This window comes from Xiphias gladius, chromosome 2 (genome assembly GCF_016859285.1).
Source record: "Xiphias gladius isolate SHS-SW01 ecotype Sanya breed wild chromosome 2, ASM1685928v1, whole genome shotgun sequence".
Classification (NCBI taxonomy): Eukaryota; Metazoa; Chordata; class Actinopteri; order Istiophoriformes; family Xiphiidae; genus Xiphias; species Xiphias gladius.
The window spans coordinates 14,587,777-14,608,093 of record NC_053401.1 but is presented as its reverse complement, the minus strand read 5'-3'; the positions used below and the strand labels follow the sequence as shown (position 1 = coordinate 14,608,093).

General features: G+C 38.4%; 1 protein-coding gene across 4 annotated transcripts in view; it reads left to right on the top strand.

Annotated features, from left to right (window-relative positions):
- Positions 1–5,694: 5,694 nt before the first annotated feature.
- The window catches only part of gramd4a (GRAM domain containing 4a), a 54,949-nt gene continuing 40,326 nt past the window's right edge, over positions 5,695–20,317 (top strand). For 2 of the 4 annotated variants that reach the window (XM_040145336.1, XM_040145326.1), the window contains exons 1-3: positions 5,695–6,181; positions 14,388–14,601; positions 16,626–16,697. In XM_040145336.1, coding sequence (XP_040001270.1) covers positions 6,153–6,181; positions 14,388–14,601; positions 16,626–16,697 — 315 coding nt within the window. In that variant the 5' untranslated portion in view covers positions 5,695–6,152. The remainder of the gene's footprint in view (positions 6,182–14,387; positions 14,602–16,625; positions 16,698–20,317) is intronic. The other 2 variants (XM_040145354.1, XM_040145345.1) reach the window with 1 other exon arrangement.

The following is a 20,317-nucleotide window of genomic DNA, read 5'->3' as shown; positions in this document are numbered from 1 at the left end:
TGTCCTTAGCCATATGTACCAGATTAGGGGAGATGCACTTAATTGGTGGTGAACCACAAATGCTCCTTTTACTTAATGTGTGTGTTTGTCTGTATGTGTGTGTGTGTGTGTGTGTGTGTGTGTGTGTGTTTGTGTGTGGGCGGGGGGGTGTAAGTGAATTATATCACTACAGGGCATGGAATCCCAATCTTTTCTCTCCATTTCTTAGTACTGATAAGTTAGGTGTCCTCATGTCACTGATGTAATGGGTTGTTGGATGGTTAGATACAATGTCAGGGTCTGGAAATGGCAACTGTACAAAGTCCATCACAAAAACATGTACACGTAGAGCCTGTTGCCATTGGGTATTGCCATGTAATTATGGAAGCCGAAAGAGTGAAAGGTTAGATGGGAGAGTCAGGTTTCAGAAGCCTATTGGACGGTTAGTTGTTATGGTGACAATGCTAGTCCTCCCCCCAGGTGACAGAAGGTGCAAAGATGAAGTAAGGACTTGGAGCAGAGGTAGCATGTCAAATTATGATGAGTGACAGATTTAGTCATCACAATAATGTAAAATGTTTGTAGTACAGTCTACAGTAGCTACACTCTGTCTGCTGTCCCTATCTTCTATATTACATTACATTACATTCACTTCCATAAGAGTAATTACTCTGTCGAAACAGGTATCATTTTGTCAGGTGGTCTATATTTCACTTTGGAATGAAACCTTCAACTTGAAACCTGAGGAGCTGAGCAGCACTGGTAACTAGTCTCAGAGTTTTTTTCAGACTGACCCTCTGCCCTCCTCTTTATCTGTGTTCCATCACAGCCAGGCAAGCTAACTAATTTAGACTCATGAGAGCCACAGCACTGATCTGTGCTGAACAGGACCAGGCAAGGGGAGAGAGGGTGACTTATACAATTGTGCCATCTACTGGTGGAGAATGTAAAGTTAAAGTAGACCTACAGTGCATGCAAGAGTGTGCTCGTGTATTCCTGTAAGTGTGAGGATAGTTACTGAAAGGATCAAGGGATGAAATGTAACTTTTAAAAAGAAGAAACACCAAATGCTTTTTCTTATAAATAAAAAATTTAGTTCATAAGGTATAAAACTCACACTTGCTTAATTCAATAGACTCGGGGGTTTTGTTGCTACAGCCGTTCTTGGTCTGGTATGACCAGTAGCTAATGGCAGCTAACGTTAGTTAGGTAATGCTTTGTGGTTGACAATACTGAGTCATTTAGTTAACTCTTTTCTACTTGTGCAACTGTAACAGTACATTTTAACATTTACCAGTATCTTGTAATTGTCACTTGAAGCCACTTTTTGTCAAATGATATCACTTTAAAATGACTCTTTTATTCAGCCAGTAGCCATTAAGTTAAATGTAACACAAACAAACAAAAAAATACAACAAAACAAACAAAAACACACAAAATCCTGCTTTTTGAAGCTGTAAAAAAGGCGATATGTTCTATGGGCTATGGTTCTCAGGGTAAAATAAAAAGCACTTATTTATAGAATACAAATCACATTTTTGAATTACCTGTAAGTAGCTTGAACTAAATCGCTATTGTTCCTTATATTGGTTGACATTTTGGACTGTCCTCCTGGCCAAAGATGGTCAATGATGCAAAGACAGAGATTCTAGCCTGCGAAGTGTCAAATGCATCTGAAAATAATTATCACATCAAACCTGATGTGGGTGACGCTTTATCATAGACATACATCTTGAAAAAAATTTGTACTGCAGGTGGCTAAAACTGTGTATTCTCTATTTTTTACATTTAAGCGTAGGTTTTGTTTACGATAAGGGTTCGATTTTAAATTACTTTACAGTTAAGGATGGCTTCTGGTTACAATTAACTTTACGGAACATGCAGCGCTGACTTAATGCTACATATGTAATGGCCCATGTAATGTGAAGGTTTCAATTTAGGCTAAAGTTGAAATTAGGTGTAGTGAGTAGAAGTTCCTCAGATGTACAGTATTGCAACCAGTGCCAAAGCTGACAAAAATAGGAAATGGTCAAATTTAAACAGCTCTGTCAAATCAGCTATAATAAATGTTATCTGTCTCATATATTTTATTGTGTTTACATTGAAAAAGACTTCCTTCTGAAATCATATGTAATTATTTGTTATGCAAAAAATTATATATTACTATTTAATCAATCATCTTATCCAAATATGTTTTGCATCAGCAGCCTCATAATCCATCCTCCCTTTCCACCCAACTGTTCTATAATTGACTCTGAATACCCTGCCAGTTGCATAATACACGCGTGGTTGTGCAATCCTCTAGAAAATGCTGGTTTGGGATTAAGAGGTTTATTACAGGGTATCTACATGAGTACAGAGGGAGGATTTGGGAAATCTCAACTGCAATCCTTTTGCTAGAAGACATCTGAAGAGGTCACAGGCCAGAAACCCATTGTGTGTGTATGTGAACGTGTGTGTATTAAGCGTGACTAAGGGGAATCCCGTGCAAAAGCGTTAGTCCCCTTGTTTGCGGCACAGTCTCTGATGACTGTGCAGACCATGATTGGTTTCCCACTGGTGCTTACAGTATTCACAGATCAAGTTTTGCACGGTCGTTTCCAATGATAGAGCATTATACATCAGCATACGGCTGAAATAACCTGGATGAGATAAAAGGCCTGAAACATAGAGATAGACAAGAAGACAGACAGATTTCAGATATGTCTGAGCCAACAGGCATGTTGAATGATTCATCAAAATGATTATGTAATAGGGATTAATAAGAGATTCCTGATTGATTCCATATTGAATCAAATATTTTCATGATAAATTGTTTTTTTGTGAAAAAAAATTCCCCATAATTTTAACTGAACTAAGTGCATTGGCAGAAGGAGCATAATAATCTGCCTACCATGAACAATCACCCATAGATATTTTGATGGAAACATTTATGTAGACTGTTTATGCTAATGTATGATTAGACTTAGATTTATTTATCACAGTTAGCGTCGCTGAAGTTGAGAAGTGTTTCTAACATTCAGTCCCCCTCATGTATGTAAATGGGGGTGAACAAAACACTAAAAACACTGTTCAGTGTGATGCAGTTCAGTACAACAGTTTTATTTATTTATTAAACTAGAATTGAATCAACATGTCTAAAACAGCATGTCAAAAAAATAATATATAAAAACTTTATTGTGCAGTTCTTTTACTGAACTGCATGTGGTTGTATGGTCTATTTACTAAAAAATGTTAAATCTCAATGTCCAGGCTCTGAACTCACCAATGAAGCCTGAATCTGCAATAACTGTTTTTTTGTTTGTTTGTTTGTTTTTGTTTTTTGGCTGCTTGGGGGCAGCAGAAACAAGCTGTGAACACGACGCTGACATTTTATCAATTTTTAAGTTGACATGGTTAACTTGTTAGCAAACAGTTGTCTATTTAAACAATATGCAAATGTACGTTCAATAGTAACTATCATTTTAGCTCTGTTTATGGTCTCCACTGGCATCTAAGTGAAATATCTGTCCCTCTAGCTGCTGTGCTCCATAATGTTTACCAGCTAGGTGCTAACTTTGTCTGTCTGCTGTATAGTGCTTAGTAGGTAGCATACAGTGGATTTTTAGAGCTTTTTCGCTGAAAACAGCTGCGTGCTGTCGGCTGAAAAACAAATTATGAGAGCCGTGAGTGAACAAAAACAGCAGAGTTGCAGGCAGTAAAACCAAAACAAAGAGCTCAAAGACTATACAAAGACATAGCTTCATAGGGCTGAGGGGAACTGTCCAAAATAATTCTCTGTCGGTCATCACAACAAGAAACCCTATTCACACAATAGTAGTAATTTGATCCATTGCTAATATGAAAATATTGATTGTAGCTTCTTTAATGAACTTCAGTTTACATAGTTCAACGTTACCTGAAAAAAGCAAAACAAAACCCAGTGCAGGAGTTTGAGAGTGATTTAAACACATAATGACACGGACTCTCTACCTGCCAGTATACAGTGCTTCAATCAAGTGGTGTCCTATAATTCTTTAGATAGCAGGCTGCAATAATAGCTACATTAATGTGAAACACAAATTTGAAGGTAATATAAACCTCCACTATGTCTCTCATCCTTCAGTAGCAGCTAAAAGCACACAAACATAGACTTTTTGACAACAGAAGCTGCACCTGGGAAACAAAAAGGCACAGTGAGAACCTTTTCCACCTGTGTTGGTTTTTAAATGCAGAAGGCAACCTAGAAGCTGGCAACACTCTAAAGTCTGATCCACTTGCATGCTAACATGTTGCATTTTTACTTAGGCTGCTGACAGTGCTAGTCAGGAGGTGGCAGAATGGCAAGTGCAGGACAACGAGGCCAAAGTTCTAGTGAGGACAAGAGTATACACTGATCCTCAGTGGCCACATTGGGAGTCTGACGGCAGACATAGAAAGTACTTGTGATTACCTCTGTCACTTTCTATCCATTTCACTCTTCGGTCCTTCAAATCCCTCTTCTTTTTTGTCTGTTCGACTCATTCACACTGTCACTACAGCGACAAAAGGATTGTTAGAGGAATCTGTTAACTCATGACCACTTCATCAATTAGAAACATGCTGATATAGGGGGCTGATTGGGACTACAGTGAACTTGGATTCTGTTACTTACAGAAGATGAGGAGAATCTCACAGACTGACAAAGGTAAGTGCATCAAAAACTCATGTTTTTGGGTCTGAATTTTATTTTTTTGGACACATGGAAAGCACGTTACTTGCAGGAATAACGCTGCTCAGCTCAAGTCTTCATTCATCTTTTCAGCCTACTTGACCTCATCGACTTATCTTAGACATCACCCCACAGTAGGCTTTACAAGAGGTCAAACACAGAGATGACAGAGGAACCACATTTATTTATCTGTTTAGACTAAAATAAAATGTTATTTATGGTTATGTTAGGGTTAGATTACACAGTAGGTTATGAGGTCATAGTTAGTAGTAAAAATGATGGCTTTTCAAAACAGAAATGATCTTGTACAAATGTAATATTTCAACTATACAGTAGGTTCTATTAATATGCTATTTACAGAGGCCTGTCAGAGTCAGGGCTGGAACTGCCATTAGGGACACTGAGGCCATACCCTCTGTATTTTTTTCCTGCTGTAGTTATTCCTGGGAATTTTGGGGTTGTAGCAACTGTGGACAGTGTATATTCTACAGTTAAAAACTTGCAAATTTTTCCACCAAGATTCAGTAGTTTTCCACCAGAATTTAATTCCTAAAAATGTGAAGAGAGCTTTAAAACAGCATTTAGACCTTGTCAAATAAAACCGTAATACTCTATTTTACCAGTCTGTAATATCCATATAATTTCCAAAGAAATTCCCTGGAAAGAACTATATAATTTGTTAGGGAAAACAGAGAAAGTTTAGTTGTTTTTGTTAGAGTTTAGTTATTTATGTTGATTTTAAGAGAAATTTCTGTAAAATAATTATGAGTATTATAGAATCAGCATTTGAAACTAATAAGAAAGGAGACTAATGTTGGCATTTTCCCATATGCATTCAAGCATTTTTATAAATGCTTGGATTGAAGACATAAAGGCTAAATTCACTGCACCACGTGAGTCAGTAGGAATAATATTATTGCAGTAATGTCATAATTCGTCTTTGGGGTTGATTTACAGCAGTGCTTAAGTACATTATAATGAGGCCATTGTTTACCCACCTGTGGTATCACTTAGCACTACATGATCGTGGCAGACACAGGGCGGTGTTAAGGAGAGGTGTCTGTGTTTCCGCTCACGTCCTTTCTCTGAAGCATCATTCGCCACTAACGGCCCCTTTAAGAAAGCGGCACCGAACACTGACGAAATTTCCTCGGCCATGCTCCCTTGCCAGTTTCTGCGAAATCAACAAGAGACGAAGGCAAAGCTGGTATCTGCAAGCTCCGGACCAACTGCACTGGTCAGGGTAGCTTTCTCTAGGGGGAGGGCGCAACTGGTATTTTTTTTTGGTCAATGTCTGCGTGCCTAACTGCTCGACACTCAGCGGGAGACGACATTTAGCTAATCGGTGAACAGAAATGAGCGTATATCGTTGGGATGGATGGGCCAAGTGAGCAGTTTTCACGGTGACACTGGCGCTAATTTGGACCTCCTGAGCAGCAGGTGTACTGAAGGATAAAGCAGACTAAAGGCAATCTCAGTGTTCATGAAACTTTGCTACGATTTACGTGCTGGGTAAGAACAATTATTTTTTACTAATTTTTAACGCTATTCAATTGTCTACTGTTTGAGAAAAAATGAAGGGTATTGTTTTATGTCCTTATGTTAACTCAAGGCCTAACTTCAAACTCCAGCGTTTAATTCAGCCGCTGCCTCAATAGATAGTCTAAGAGACACATTTGTATTCAACATTGTGGTTCGGCCTAGCTAAAGTCAACTGTACCAATGTTGGATGGAGCCTTGATTATCAAAGTCTAACGGTCGTCCCCTGTCAATACAGCTTTTTGTTTATGAAAAAAAAGTCCATTGTTGCTTTTTATAAACCAGTGTTTCAGGTTTTACTTTGTGTTTAAGCCCAAAACACCCTAATAACTCTATCCCTGAATAATGACATAGCCTTGCTACTTTGTGTTCATATTTTTAAATACATTTTAGGCAGCCATTGGTTCAGTGTTCCATTCATGTTTCGTGCACTAGGAAAATTAACTTGCAGACTTGAAATTTGATCTGTAATTTACCACAGATTAAATATATATATTTGATGATAGACATTAAACATTATGCCCCGTTTTATGTTTGGTAAAAGTTGCATAATGTACCTAAAAGGGGAAAATGCCGATGTGGTGTGTTCAAGGACAGTATGAAGCTCCCACATCTAAGATTTGAGAGTACTGTTCTAAAAGGTGCTGTCAAACCAAAGTTAATTCCCCATTCATATTCAGTGGCGAGGTGGGGTGGTTCACATAGAGTTCAAATTTGATTACACGTTGACCTGAGTCACCATTGTCCAACCGAATTTAGAGAGAAGGCAGATTTAGATTACAAATTGATTGTTAATATCCTTGTTTATATAACTGCATGGTGAAATAATAGCAGCAGAGTAGGAGGGATGCTGCATGGCTGGCAGGGAGCATAAAGGCAGCGTTAGACGGTAAGAACAATAATGTATTTTCATACTGTCTCTTGTTCTGGTGTGATTGTCCTCTAATGCAGGCAGACAATAAATTTGTATTATCTTTCTCATTAAATGTTCGTGTTTGCTAGTGTCACTTTTCATGAAATGTTCAGCAGGTGACTCTGCACTGACAGCAATAACCCAAACATGATGGTGGCTTTGAAAAATGCATGCCATAACTGACTTTTATTTTTGTTCAGCCAACTACATGCTGCCAAGAGGGCTGCATTAGTGGGCTAGATAAAAGGTAGTGCATTCTTCTTGTTCCTACCATTTCGTTATTATTCTTTTCTCCAAATTTGAGACTGTGTGAGACTCTACTCGTACATTTTTCTCTGCGCCTGAGACCCTAGTTTATCCACCGACTACAGAGCAGAATGTGTCTAATAGGTCTAATCACATCTGCACTCTCCTCCCTTCCTCCTACTCCATCCCCAGGGTAGACATCAAATCAAAATTAGAGGGTTGATGAAAACATTAACAATAACAAAGTGCATCAAGCTAGAGATTGTGTTCAAGCTTAATAAGAATGTAGATACCCACTTGTTTCTGACAGAAAGTTAAAACTTTGGGTGGAGAGGTGGTAGAATATTTGCCTACAAGCTGGTTCAGAAATATTAATCTTCCTTTCCTCTCACAATGGCGCCAAGCAGCATACTTTGTTTCAGTATTTTTTTGACCATCTGTTGCATGTCACTTCATTACGAGTGCAGGAAAGTGAACTCAAGAAAAGCTGCAACTACCCGTTGGAACATTTTGGTCAGTGCTGGCAGATTAGATATTTAAGGGTCATGTTAATGTCTCTCTCTTTGTCTCTGAGGTTGCCAATGAAACTTGTTGAAGCTGAGAATAGCTCCACAGGCGAGTGTCTTGCTATACTGAATCATGTTAGAGCCCAAACTAAGCAGCATGGATGACAGCATGGCCTTGCATGGTTTTATGCAGCACATTTGAATGAGAGCACCTGTCAAAGGAAATGAGGTTTGCACCAGTTACCAAAGCGGAAACACTAGGCTGTGGCATTTCCACTTTATAAGTAGTTATTGTCAGACTTTCTGTTATTGTGGAACAAAACCTGACTGCCTAATTTGCCAGAAAATACACTTGCGTGGAAAGTGGCCTACTTGTGCGGGTAATCTAGTCTCTACAGAACAGTATGTGCCTGTTTGACTGCATCAACTGCCCCCCTTCTCTTTCATGCATGGCTGATAGAAAAATAGGATGAAATAGGATTTAATTTTAGAAAGAGACATGCCAACTTCATATGGCTATACCATACCAGTATCCTCTTAAAGATGTATATATCCATGGGTGATAGTGAGGCCATACACCTGAATATGTATGGAAGTAAGATGAGTGTGTTGGTGTACAGCTGAGATTAATAGGTTTATTAGCCAGCCCTTCAGTGTACACTATAAGCCAAACAAATTGATATTGAGATGATACTAATAATGTACACAAAAGAATGTGATGACTGTAATAGCACTCATAAAAAATGCCTTTTAATGGTTACGATCAAGAATGTATGTCTGAAAATATTGCATGCTAAGTCTGTTAACTTGGCTTATGATCTGTGTAGTGTGGTAAGGCTGCTCAGCTAGAATGAGAATTACTTGCAACAGAAGAGCAGCTGGTCTGTCCGTTTACAGTACGTTGTCAAAAAATACTGAAAATGGCCGTTTTGTTTTGTACACCCATTTTTGATGAACGAATGCTGTTTGCGTTATGTGTGTCTGTGCATTAGCAGTAGCTTTATATAGCTCTGATACAGTGTAAAGAGAGTGAGCAGTTAATAGCGAGGCTGATATGACAATGAGATAAAATTATGCTGGATTACATGCATGCATTTTTTCCTGTGAAGGCAATTTTGGATTCAGTGCGGGAATGACAGACCCCACCACTAACAATGAGAACCAATATATAGACAAGTAATTACTGAAATTAGGTACATTGAATGGTTAATATAGAAAAATGCCAACCATAAATAGTATTTAAAAAATGGGTTTTGAGTTCATGAAAATTTTAAGGATTATAACTTTAATTCAGTGAAATTATTATACATCTTGTGTCATGAAGTGTTTGACCAACAGTGGACATTTTAAAATAATGTTTCTTTGATGCCAGTTTTGGTCATTGAATATTAATTATAGAAACTGACAAATATTAAATAAAGGAAAAAAAAAACATCACAGTTTCCCAGATTACAAGGTTATGTCCTCAAATTGAAAAAAATCGCATTCAAAAAACCTGACCAGCAGTCCAAAACCAAAAGACATTCAGTTAATATTTAAATAAGACAGAGAAAGGCAGCAAAGAAACTGGAACCATCCTATGTTTGGTATGTTTACCAAAAATGACAGAAAAGATAAATCAGTTATCAGCCGTAGAGGAGACCTTTCCATGATTGTCTGAGTGTGACCTGTTTCGCAAGAGAGAACCCCTAGCTACTACGGGTCATTAGCTGAAGATTACTCACAGAATTTAAGCATATACACACACACACACACACACACACACACACACACACACACACACACATACACACACCTACTCAAATACAGTATAGTGGGCTTGTACACGGGATACACCCCGGGCTTGTAAAGCGACTCACCCTTGAATAATGTATGCAGTTATAAACAAACACTATCAGCCTGTGTGTTGCTACTTTGTCATTTTGTTTTGTATGCATGTGTGTGTGCATTTCAATGCTTCTCTCTTGTTATATTTAATGACTGTACCAGCCTCTCCCCAAGCTGGTGAGTTAGTAGTTATTTATGATTAGGTAAATGTGGATGGAGCTCTCTTTGTGTCTGTACGTAGCTGACTAAATGACTCATGAGCGCTGTTTGTGTGTGTCCCCAATGTAACATTCACAGGGATCAAACCTCGAGCTAAAGCCCCTTCCTCCTCCTCCCCCTCCTTAATTTCTGTCTTTTCATCTTTCCATCCCCTTATTTAAAATGGTGTTGAGGTTGAAACTACCTCTGGACTGGAAAAAGAAATACTTTAATAATAAAAGAGGTAGAATGAACAACACCACAGTAAGAGGAGGCAAAGAATAGTATGGGAACATGTAAAGAGCTCCTAAATAGGAGCTTACTTTCGGCACCTTATAATCATTTTTCATAAATATTAACATTTACTTACAGACTTTACAGATTTTCAACGAAACTCTGACTTAAAATGTCCATTTCTGGGGTTGTTCTTAAATTGGTAAACGTGAATCTAATGCTTTTATTCATCACTATTGTTATGGCTAGATTTGATGGTAGGTAACCATATATAGTTTGAGTTTACCAGTGGCTGACTGAGCTGTTGCGTGGAGCAGGCTGTAAGTGGTTATTGCGAGAACAGATTTCATTGTGGCAGCTGTCTTGACGAGAAGAGGGAATTGCTTATTAACCTGTCACTCACCCCTCAGGTAGCAAAGATCAACCCACCCGTCACCTCTGTAATTTCCACTTATCTGTGCCCATGTAGGTGCGTAGTGTACATGAGTAAATACAATATTTGTTTGTAAAATTTAAGTTAATGCACAAAAACCTATCATTTATGCCTGTCTATTTGTCTACTTGTCTGTGGTTACATCTCCCTTCCCTTGATATCATCCATGTTTCAGTCCTTATGTCTTTTCCTTGCACCTTAGTCCCTTCTGTCTGAGAATGTGTGGAGAGATGCAAGGAAAGTGGAATTGAGGAACCATTTTTAGAGAAATGAAGTTTGAACTTTGTATTTGCACAGATAATGTCATGTTCTGTCCAATTAATAAGGGAACTCACACAGTGCTCTTGAAATATGCTAGTAAAATATTAGTCTATGCACGTTTCCACTTGAAACTGTTGATTTTTTTTGTGTCTGCATTTATTAATATTCTGCTTGTAATAATATTCTGCTTCATTATCTAATAATCCAGGTAATCAGAATAATGTGTAAAGATGACTGAGTAGCATAAATGTTTTAGGGAAAAGGCAATTATGTAAACATGGTATACTTGGCATCAAAATACCGTAGTAAATTGGAAGTGTCATGCATTGGCATCATAATTATTTTTGCAGCTGTTGTTTTTCTGTAACAAAATGACGATACTTAGCAAAAAAAACACACACATTTAGTTTCTTTAACAAATTCAAAATGTGTTTTCAAAAAAGCCAAAAAAAAAAATCTAATGGCTCAAAAATATACATATAGTGCAGCTAGCCTGTGGTTGCATGTCCCCTTGGTATTCATCATGACCTTTGACCACTCATCTTGGCAGAATTGGTAGAGTTGAACCAAACTGGTTTTCTTCGTGGTTTGAGGTACGGATTTCAGAAGGCCATTTCAAAGCTTAATTTTACCTTGATTAAGACATCCCAAAACCACTTGTGATGTCTGTTTAGGGTCATTGTCCTACTGGAACACCCAGTTGCATCCAAAATGCAACTGAAGTCCCTAAGATCATCAGTGAGATGGCCACAGGTTCTATTATGCGCTAAGCCTCCAACTAACAATTATTTTCATTATTGATTAATCTGCCAGTATTTTTTTTTATTTTTTTTATTAATCATTTTGTCTATAAAATGTCAGAAGATTGTAAAAATTCTTGTTGTAATCTCCCTTAGCCAAAGGTAGTGTCTTCATATGTCTTGTTTTGTCCAACAAACAGTTTAAGAACTTAAATATATCCAGTTTACTTTCGTGTCTAACAAAGAAAATTAGAAGGTGGAACCATTGAATGTTTGGCATTTTTTATTAAAAATTACTAAAATGACAAGTTACCAGCTTTAGTAAATCATAATCACTGACAGGAAATTAAGAGGCATAATAAGATTTTCGGAATGTCCTGTGTGATTGCAGATTCAGATCATTTTCTGGGTCCTGCGATGATCAAGGAGTGAGGATTGATGAAATTAGGGAATAGGGATATACACTTTTTCTATATTTATATGAAAAGAAAGTCAGTGGATCAATGACTTTCTTTCATTAATTTATCCAGCCTTAACACCTTAATGAAGGCCCGTGGTTGTAGGCATTTAGACAGCTGGGTTGCCAGTCAGTAATCTATTGAGTTTTTAGACTAACAGTCAGTCAGACAACAATTTTGTTAACCAGTCAGCTTATCAGTGAGCCAATCATTCAGAAAAAAAACAGTCCAACAGTTTGTCATTCAATAACCATCTTGTCAGCGGTACAGCTAGTCACCCAGTCAAGCAGATTAAGTAATCTCTGAGGGTTACATCAAGATGAACTACACATAATCCCTTCCCAAAAGACAAATGACAGCAGTCAAAACACAGACTGATGTTTACTACACATTCTGTGGCTCTGTACTCAGCTGCTGTAAATGAACATTGATTGTTGTGAGAATTTTTTGACAAACTGCATTCAGTCAAATCAGGAATGACTTCCTCGTAGAGTAGTAGTACAACAGGGGACGTGAGGAGACTGCGATATGTTTGCTAACAGTTTAGTATTTGTTGTTTTTTAAAACTGGCTCCCATTTCAAAGCTTATCATGATCTATAGTACATTTCTACTGTAGTTGGCTTTTATTGGCTTGCTTTTGGTGAGCATTAATGAGGTCATAAATCTTGTCTGCATTTAGTTTCTATCAGTGGGATTGACTTTACTGCAGTGTCAAGATACTATTGCTGAATGCAGAGGAAACACTGCAGTAGCTTGACTCCTGTGGCTCTGTTTACGATGACACAAACAGCCCCCTGATCTATATGTCATCATTACATCTCTTCCCTTGATACAAAAACACAACCATTAAGTTTTTCACAACCTGTTGCCTGCACTGCCACCGCTCCCAGTATGAAAATGTAATCAATAAATGAGGTCACCATATCTGCTGCTGTCGACTGTTTGGTGGAGCACTGAAAGGATGTGGTTGTCATGGGTCGAACAGGGCTACTGGTTCTATCCTCCTGTGGAAGACGATAGGTGGAAATGAAACTGTTGATACAGAGCAACACACAAAACAAGATGACAGTCATTCTTCTCTTAAACCCAAAGAAATTATTGTGGGTATTGTAAGGAGATTGTATGTTTTGTTGTTGGTAATCCAAAAACGATAATTCCCTTAACTCCTATTTGTAACTGGTGTCCTAGAGATCCAGAGCCCTCTTCAACAGCCAAAAAAAAAAAACCTAACATTGTTTTAAACTGATGACATGTTTCAGAACTCCACTACAGAAAATGTTGCATTGTGTCTGTTTGGGGTTTGAGAGTCTCTCAGCTGTAAAATATGGTTAAATAGAAAGGGTTTTTATTTTCTCTACCTCTGTAATTGTTGTTGATGGAACTTTGTATGCAACACTATCCCTGCCAAATCTCAAATTAGTCAATTTGGATTTCTGTTATTTGAGTTTTATAACAGTTTCATAGCAGAGAGGTCTATCATTCCCTGTTAGAGGTCTAACATTCCCTGTTAGACCTCTCTGGGGTCTACCTGACTCCAAATATAGAATAAAATACAGTGAATTTGTTTGTCCGCGAATGATGAGGTACCATCTTCACCTTGCATATAGATCAACCCTGACTGTAAGACAAGGCTCCCTTTTCCAACATCTGTTTTTGAGAAAAAGACTTTTTAAAAATAGGAAAAACTTCTTCACTAGTCCTGTTGGGAAATTGGAAAAGTTTTTCCCTAAGAAACCACTGATTCAATTAGAGAGTCCTAATTTACAAGAGACACATGTATAAGGGAAACATGAAACACTGTAACATGGAAAACCCACATTTGCGTAGCTCCCTCTCAGTTACATTTTCACACTGTCCCGTCAGGCTCTTGTAAGCAGTTCATTTCTGCAGTAGAAACGCAGGGAGACGCTGAGAACTCATCTTCAGTCGCCATGAATTTATTTCCTCCATGGCAGCAAAAGCTGCAGTTACACAAGCTTTCAGAAACTCCTGCAGGTTAAACTGGGCTAAAAAGACTTTTAGTGCTGACTAACTTTGAAACACTCACTATAAACTACTACTACATAGACTTGAAAATACTCGCTAGAATTATTGTTTTATTTTCAGGCCAATTATGGTATATATTTCTTCATGCATAGCCCATATGCATATAAAATATGAAATTTCCTTTAATGCTGTAAAAACAATACATTATGGTTATTTACATATTTTGTCACCTTCATCAAATCTGCAAGCCCAGTTTGTGGCAAATGGAAAGATTACCACTTTAATACTTTTCCACATTTTAGGTTTTAGTAAAATTAGAAGAAAAGCAGTTTTCCATTTAGCTACTGTATACCAATTGTCTTTTGTGTCCCTGCAGGGTTACCGTCCGCCATGTTAAGGTAAAGCCCAGGTGCGCGGTGTTGACCATGCTAAAGCGCCTGGACAAGATCCGCTTCAGAGGCCCCAGGGCGAGAGACGACTTCCCAGATCTGGCTGAGTCGCCACCTGCCTCCGACAACGAATGTAGTGATGATATGCAACTGAAGCCCAAGGCACCTCTGCGAGACACAGAGGACGTCCTGCGAGACCCTGTGAGTAATCACCATGCATTTATATGAATGTGTATGTGTGTGTTTGGGCTGGACTTGACCTATGGCCACTTTTGCATTTGATCATCAGGGAGGAAGCAGAAAGTGATGTTTCATTTCCTATTCTTTCTTTTGCTTTTTCAGTCTGTTTTCTTTAATTTTTCTCTTTCTTTATGTCCTTCCCTTTTTCATCTTTCTTTTTTTCTCTTCAATTCTCTTCAACACTCCTCCTCTTTATATCCCTCTGTCTCTATATCTATCATCTTTACTGGGTAAACGGTTATCTTGATCATATTTATTTATATGATTATATGCATATGCACCAAGTGTGTGTGCAGCCGGTTGCAGTTGTTCCTGCTCATATTCTTAGTTTTCCAACTTTTTTAAGCTTTCTTCTCTTGTCTTATTTGTTTAAATGTTTACTAATAACTTGTTTAAGCTGCATCCTCTCTTAACATGCTAGTAGAGCGAGTTCTGGTCTGTTTTCTTCCATTGAGGAATTACTTTGTAGTAAGTGTAGTGTTATGTGTTTACATTACATTCAGCTGTGCTACCATTGCGCAGAAACTCCAAGGTCACATTGTTTACACCAGAGACCAGCTGATAGCGCTGAAGTTAGCTGGCATGATGACCACAACAATGGACATCCCTGCAATGATCAGGAGGAGTACACAAAGAGGATGCAGAGGAGGAACTAAGATAATGAAGAGAGACTGATGACAACAGACTCTGATGGAGAAGAGGATATATAAGCCGTATCTCCCTTCTATCATCATGGGCAACGTGAGATCGCTGGACGATAAGATGGATGAGCTAGCGGCCCTTCGGAGCGACTTCCGTGAGTGTAGTGTTATGTGTTTCACAGACACATGGCTACAGGAAGATACTCCAGATCCCATTGCTCCCATTTACAGGTTTCAGATGGTTTCAGGTGGACAGGAATAAATCTGAGAGTGGAAAGAAAAGAGGCAGCGGGCTTACTGCTTTTATTAACAACAGATGGTGCCAACCTGGTCACATTAACGTAAATTAATGTTTCTGCAGCTCAGGCATTGAACTGCCCAGTTGTAACAAAGCAATTACCTTGTGGGGATCAATAATTTTTTTCTGATTCTGATATACACATTTAACCTTGACCGGCTAGGACAAGCACACATGGCAGCTTTTTTCTTTTTCTTTATAAAAAATATACTCATGAATTATTACTTCTGAAAAAGATGCTATGACCTCAGCATGACTCTGATATAATTTCCTGAATAACACAAAAAAGAGGGTGGGAAAATGTGCAGTAGCCTCCATTTCACCTTTCTGATGTTGTTTTAGCATGCTTAACAAGATTAATTAATGTTATTGTGAAAATATGATTCTTTGGGTTTTTTTTAATCTAAGCCCAATTTTCTCTGCTTATATTTTGTGCCACTGAACTGAAGAGGGCAGGAGAATGATGGATGGAAAGGTTGTTTTGATAAAGAAAAATGGAGAGATGACAGCAACAAAGTTTTTCCAATGGTGTACATGGAATAGAGATGGCAAAAGCAGAAATAGTGAAAGCAATGGTGAGATGAACAGATATTGGATAGCAGGAAGGGAAAATGGAAGGAGAGAACAGATTAAAGCAGGGTAGGTTAAAAAGGAGGCTAGAGAGAGGACAGCAATTTTGCCTTGAAAGACTGGACTCTGAGATGTCTAGAGGGGAGGAGATGGACAACATGGAGAGAAAATGGTGAAAAAAGACAAACTGTTCACTGTGACAAAAAAATACAGATCATGTTTTGTGATATTTCTTCCTCCCACGCTACATACTGTTCACACTTCATGAAATCTGCAGCTCTCTCTTGTCCTTGTGGGTAACTAAAAACACCAGTATTGTCGCCATCATCGTCATGCACAGGCACTGATAGGAAGACACCTGAGTTAAAAACACTGGATTAGTCACTTGATTGTATCATTTCCTGAATGAAAGCCCCAGGAATCTCTGTCTCCCTTTCATTTTTATCTCCTTTGTTTCGTTGTTTCTCCTCAAATAGACAGCTGATGTAACTTTAGAGTGTGTCTGTGGGTTTTCCTGCATCCCATTGAGAGCTGCCCAAGGCCTGGTGGTAAGTGAGTGGTATTTAGAGAGAAATACACCATTAAACTATAAGAGGCCTCCCTGCACCCATATAAGGGAAAAAAAAAAACATGTAGCTTTTTTTTTTTTTTTTTTTTGGTTCTAGAGCAATATTTTTTTTAATCAGTCATCTAGCTGACTATGGGCATGTGCGTCATGTGTCTGTATTTGCATGTGTGCACTTGAGTTTTCCTCTGTCCACAAGGGTGTCTGTGAGCTGGTGTTTGTATGTCTTTATGTGCATTGGTGTTTGCCTGCGTGATTACGAGCCCACTGGGAAGGCATCGCCCACATCACGTCACTGATGAGTCACACTCTGAAGCCCCAAAATAGTCCAAGCTAGCTATTATCCCTGCTGGGACACACACTAATACACATGCACAATGAGACATGCGCTCTTTTTCCCACAAAGCATGCAGTTGCATTCAGTATTTAAGAGCTGCCGCTGCTTGGTGGAAATCTCTTCTTCCCTGCATAGTGCCCTTCATAGGTTCCTACTGACATACTGGAACTTAAACCTGCATTTTAGGCCTGACTTACATTCAAGCACATTTTCTTACCCTCTTTTTTCTGGACATAAACATTGTTAGTTGGGTAAATAAAAAGAATATCCCTCCACTGTTGCTGCACTCGCACCTGCTCCAAAATATAGAACACCGAAAGCAGGGTTAAATGGTAGTACACTCTTGTGGGCAAATTAAAATTTAATATGGTTTCTTAGCATTATTAAGTAGAATTTTACAGTCCTTAACAACCTGATTGGCACTATTGCATAATGAAAAATTAGTACAGAACAGCTCTTCAACTTGCCTCTCCTTGCAGAATTGCAGTACTCTCACCAGTGGGTCATGAGTGCTAGAGCCTGTAATCATACCCTCAGAATTTACAATCGTCTCTTATCTTTTTCAGTTTCATAGTAAGGCCTAGAGATCAACTCTGTAATGGCAGAAAAATCCCCAAACAGTTCACCATGGTATTCTGCTTGGATTGCAATTCAAAACTGTAATCTCTACATTGAAATGTGAACCATAGTCAAAGCAGAATACATAAAGTGTGGAATTAAATTGGCCAGCTAACTGTATGAAGTGCTGTAGATTGCACTTTTGATGCCGATGCTCCAGAGGACTGTGGTTTTTGTTGTGTGGTAAGAGACGCCTGTCTGGTCTGAACAAACCGGTAGGCTGAATTTTTTTTGTGTTTCATTGTGTTTGGCTCTGTTTAATTTAAAGTTAATTTATATTTTTTGAGTGAGCATATATGACATAATTGTAATCCTGATCCACTGTCAGCAACAAACTTGATTTCTTCTCAGACAGTTTTTGTATGTGCACCATTTTAAAAAGTAAAGAAATCAGAGGATTAACAGGAAATCAGGTTAGTAGGGAGGAGGGTGTATGGTTTCACTGGCAGGGGGAAAAAAGTGAAAGAACAGAAATTCAGATAATTTCATGTCTCTACAGTCGAGTATAACCACATTATCCGTCACAGTGTCAGCATTTTCTACCATCAGCAGAGGATTTGTCATTACCTCTGCTAGTTTGTTATATTTCTTCCCTCAATGAATCACTTAATGATTTGACAGCATAGTTATGCAGCATGATGCCATAAAAGCTTGATATTTACATATTATAGTCACAAATTCCACTTTTTTTTTTTTTTTTTTTAAATTTTTGAATGGCCTAACGTGGTTCTTTTTGAAGAGCCGCTACGACCTTTACAGCCACACATTTAACAACATCACATTAACAAGAACCGGTTTACCCATGCCGTCTGTAAGTGTCCATTGTGTAAAAACATTTTCTATGACAGGTCAGATATCTTTAATAATTGTTAATTACTAGACATCACACATTAAAAAAGTACCAACAGCAGCCTGCTGTACAACAACAGTCTGTGATGATTGGAGAAGGTTTCATGTTATATTTGTGTTAATAAGCAGAACAAGGTGAGGTGTATTTCACCTCACACCGAACCTCAAGAGAGAGTTGCAGGCTTAATAAACACACAACTCTTGACAACAGAGAAGAAAGAGCATGTAAAAAGTATTTAATGTCTCTGCAATTGCTCTCTAGGATAAACTAGACATTTTTTTGTCAGTTCTGTCATGAGGCACACCATATAACCCATGGACAGTGTCCTTCTACAGGCTGAGTATGGGGTTAAAATTTTCTTTTAATTAAAATGCAAATAAATTTGGGATTGCAAACCAGCCAACATAAATTGCAACCAAAAATTACAATCCTTCAAATATACGACCCATTAGCTGAGCGTAGAGAATGGAAGAATGGAGTGAGGAGACAAAAGGATCAAAAGAGAAGTACAGTAGATGACTGAGGAGTGTGAGCAGGAGGTTATGGAGATCAGTCAGTAGAAGTCACTAACCACTAAGCTTCCATTCAGAAAAAGCCGGCTGAGTTCATCAAGTTCATTGAATCGAAGCAGAAAAGAGTAGAGACAGGATGAAAGCTTCATAATAGACCTGGATCAGGAAATTGCTGACCTGAAGAAGAGAGAGCAGAGCTGTGTCTACAGTGTGGAAACTGTGCAGGGAGTTTTGCCTCAACTAGACAAGACAAGAGAGCTTGAAAAGCTGTGAGAATAGTTGAAGTGGATCTGAGTCTGAACCAGACACAGCGCACCAGAAAACTTATCTGGTCAGAGGAGAGACTGAGAAGAATCTTTCAGACCAGAGAGATTGTAGTTTTGTCATAGGAAAAAAAGAGCTTCTTCTCAGGGGGATTTTGCTATAAGAAGTTATGTTAAATTTGAAGGATAAACAGCCTTGACTTAATGAGTGGCCAAAAAGTCTAACAACGACAATCTCAATGGATGATTTGTTGGTTACACATGACTATGTATCTAATGTTTTGTTTGTTTCTTTTGTGGTAGGCGATTGATTGCAGTTTGCCTGGAGTTGTACAGTTGTGGATTGTGGCTTATTTGCACGTCAGATTCACAATACTGTTGCAGAAAATGTGTCTAGTAACATCTGTTCTCCTCTGTTTTACACCAGACTGAAGATTATTCTTACTTTTAGAATAAATAATGCGCAGTGACCTTTGTGCACCTTCAACAAAAAATGATTGAAGGCTGATGTTAGGTGTGAAGCACAGTGTACTAACTATTAATCTTACAGCACTGATGCTTTAAGAATTTCTTTAAATGGTGATTTTCATTTGTTCATTTGTTGGGCATACATTTTATTGTCATATGGGCTCAGTATTCTTTGCTAAAAAACAGCATAGAGTGCCACCATAGTCACTGGAAAGATCGTGGAGTTTTACCTCAGCAGGACAAAGTGAGATTCCTCTGCTCACATCAGCCACGGTCATGAAAGGGGGAGAGGGGAAACACACCAATTAATCAGCTGATAATCGTCCAGGGTGACGTCAGGGCTTGACCTACTTTTGATGACCAGTAGGCTCTGACTGACAATTAATGACTGCATTAAACACATGAAGATGTGCCTACATTTTGTACCAAACCGATACTGATTTGACATTTTGAAAAAACAAAGCTGTCAAAATCCAAACCAAAGAGCATTGTATCTTATTGCTCATGGTGCAGCCAAGCTTCTTTTCACTCCCACTGTCCACTCCTTTCTCTCCT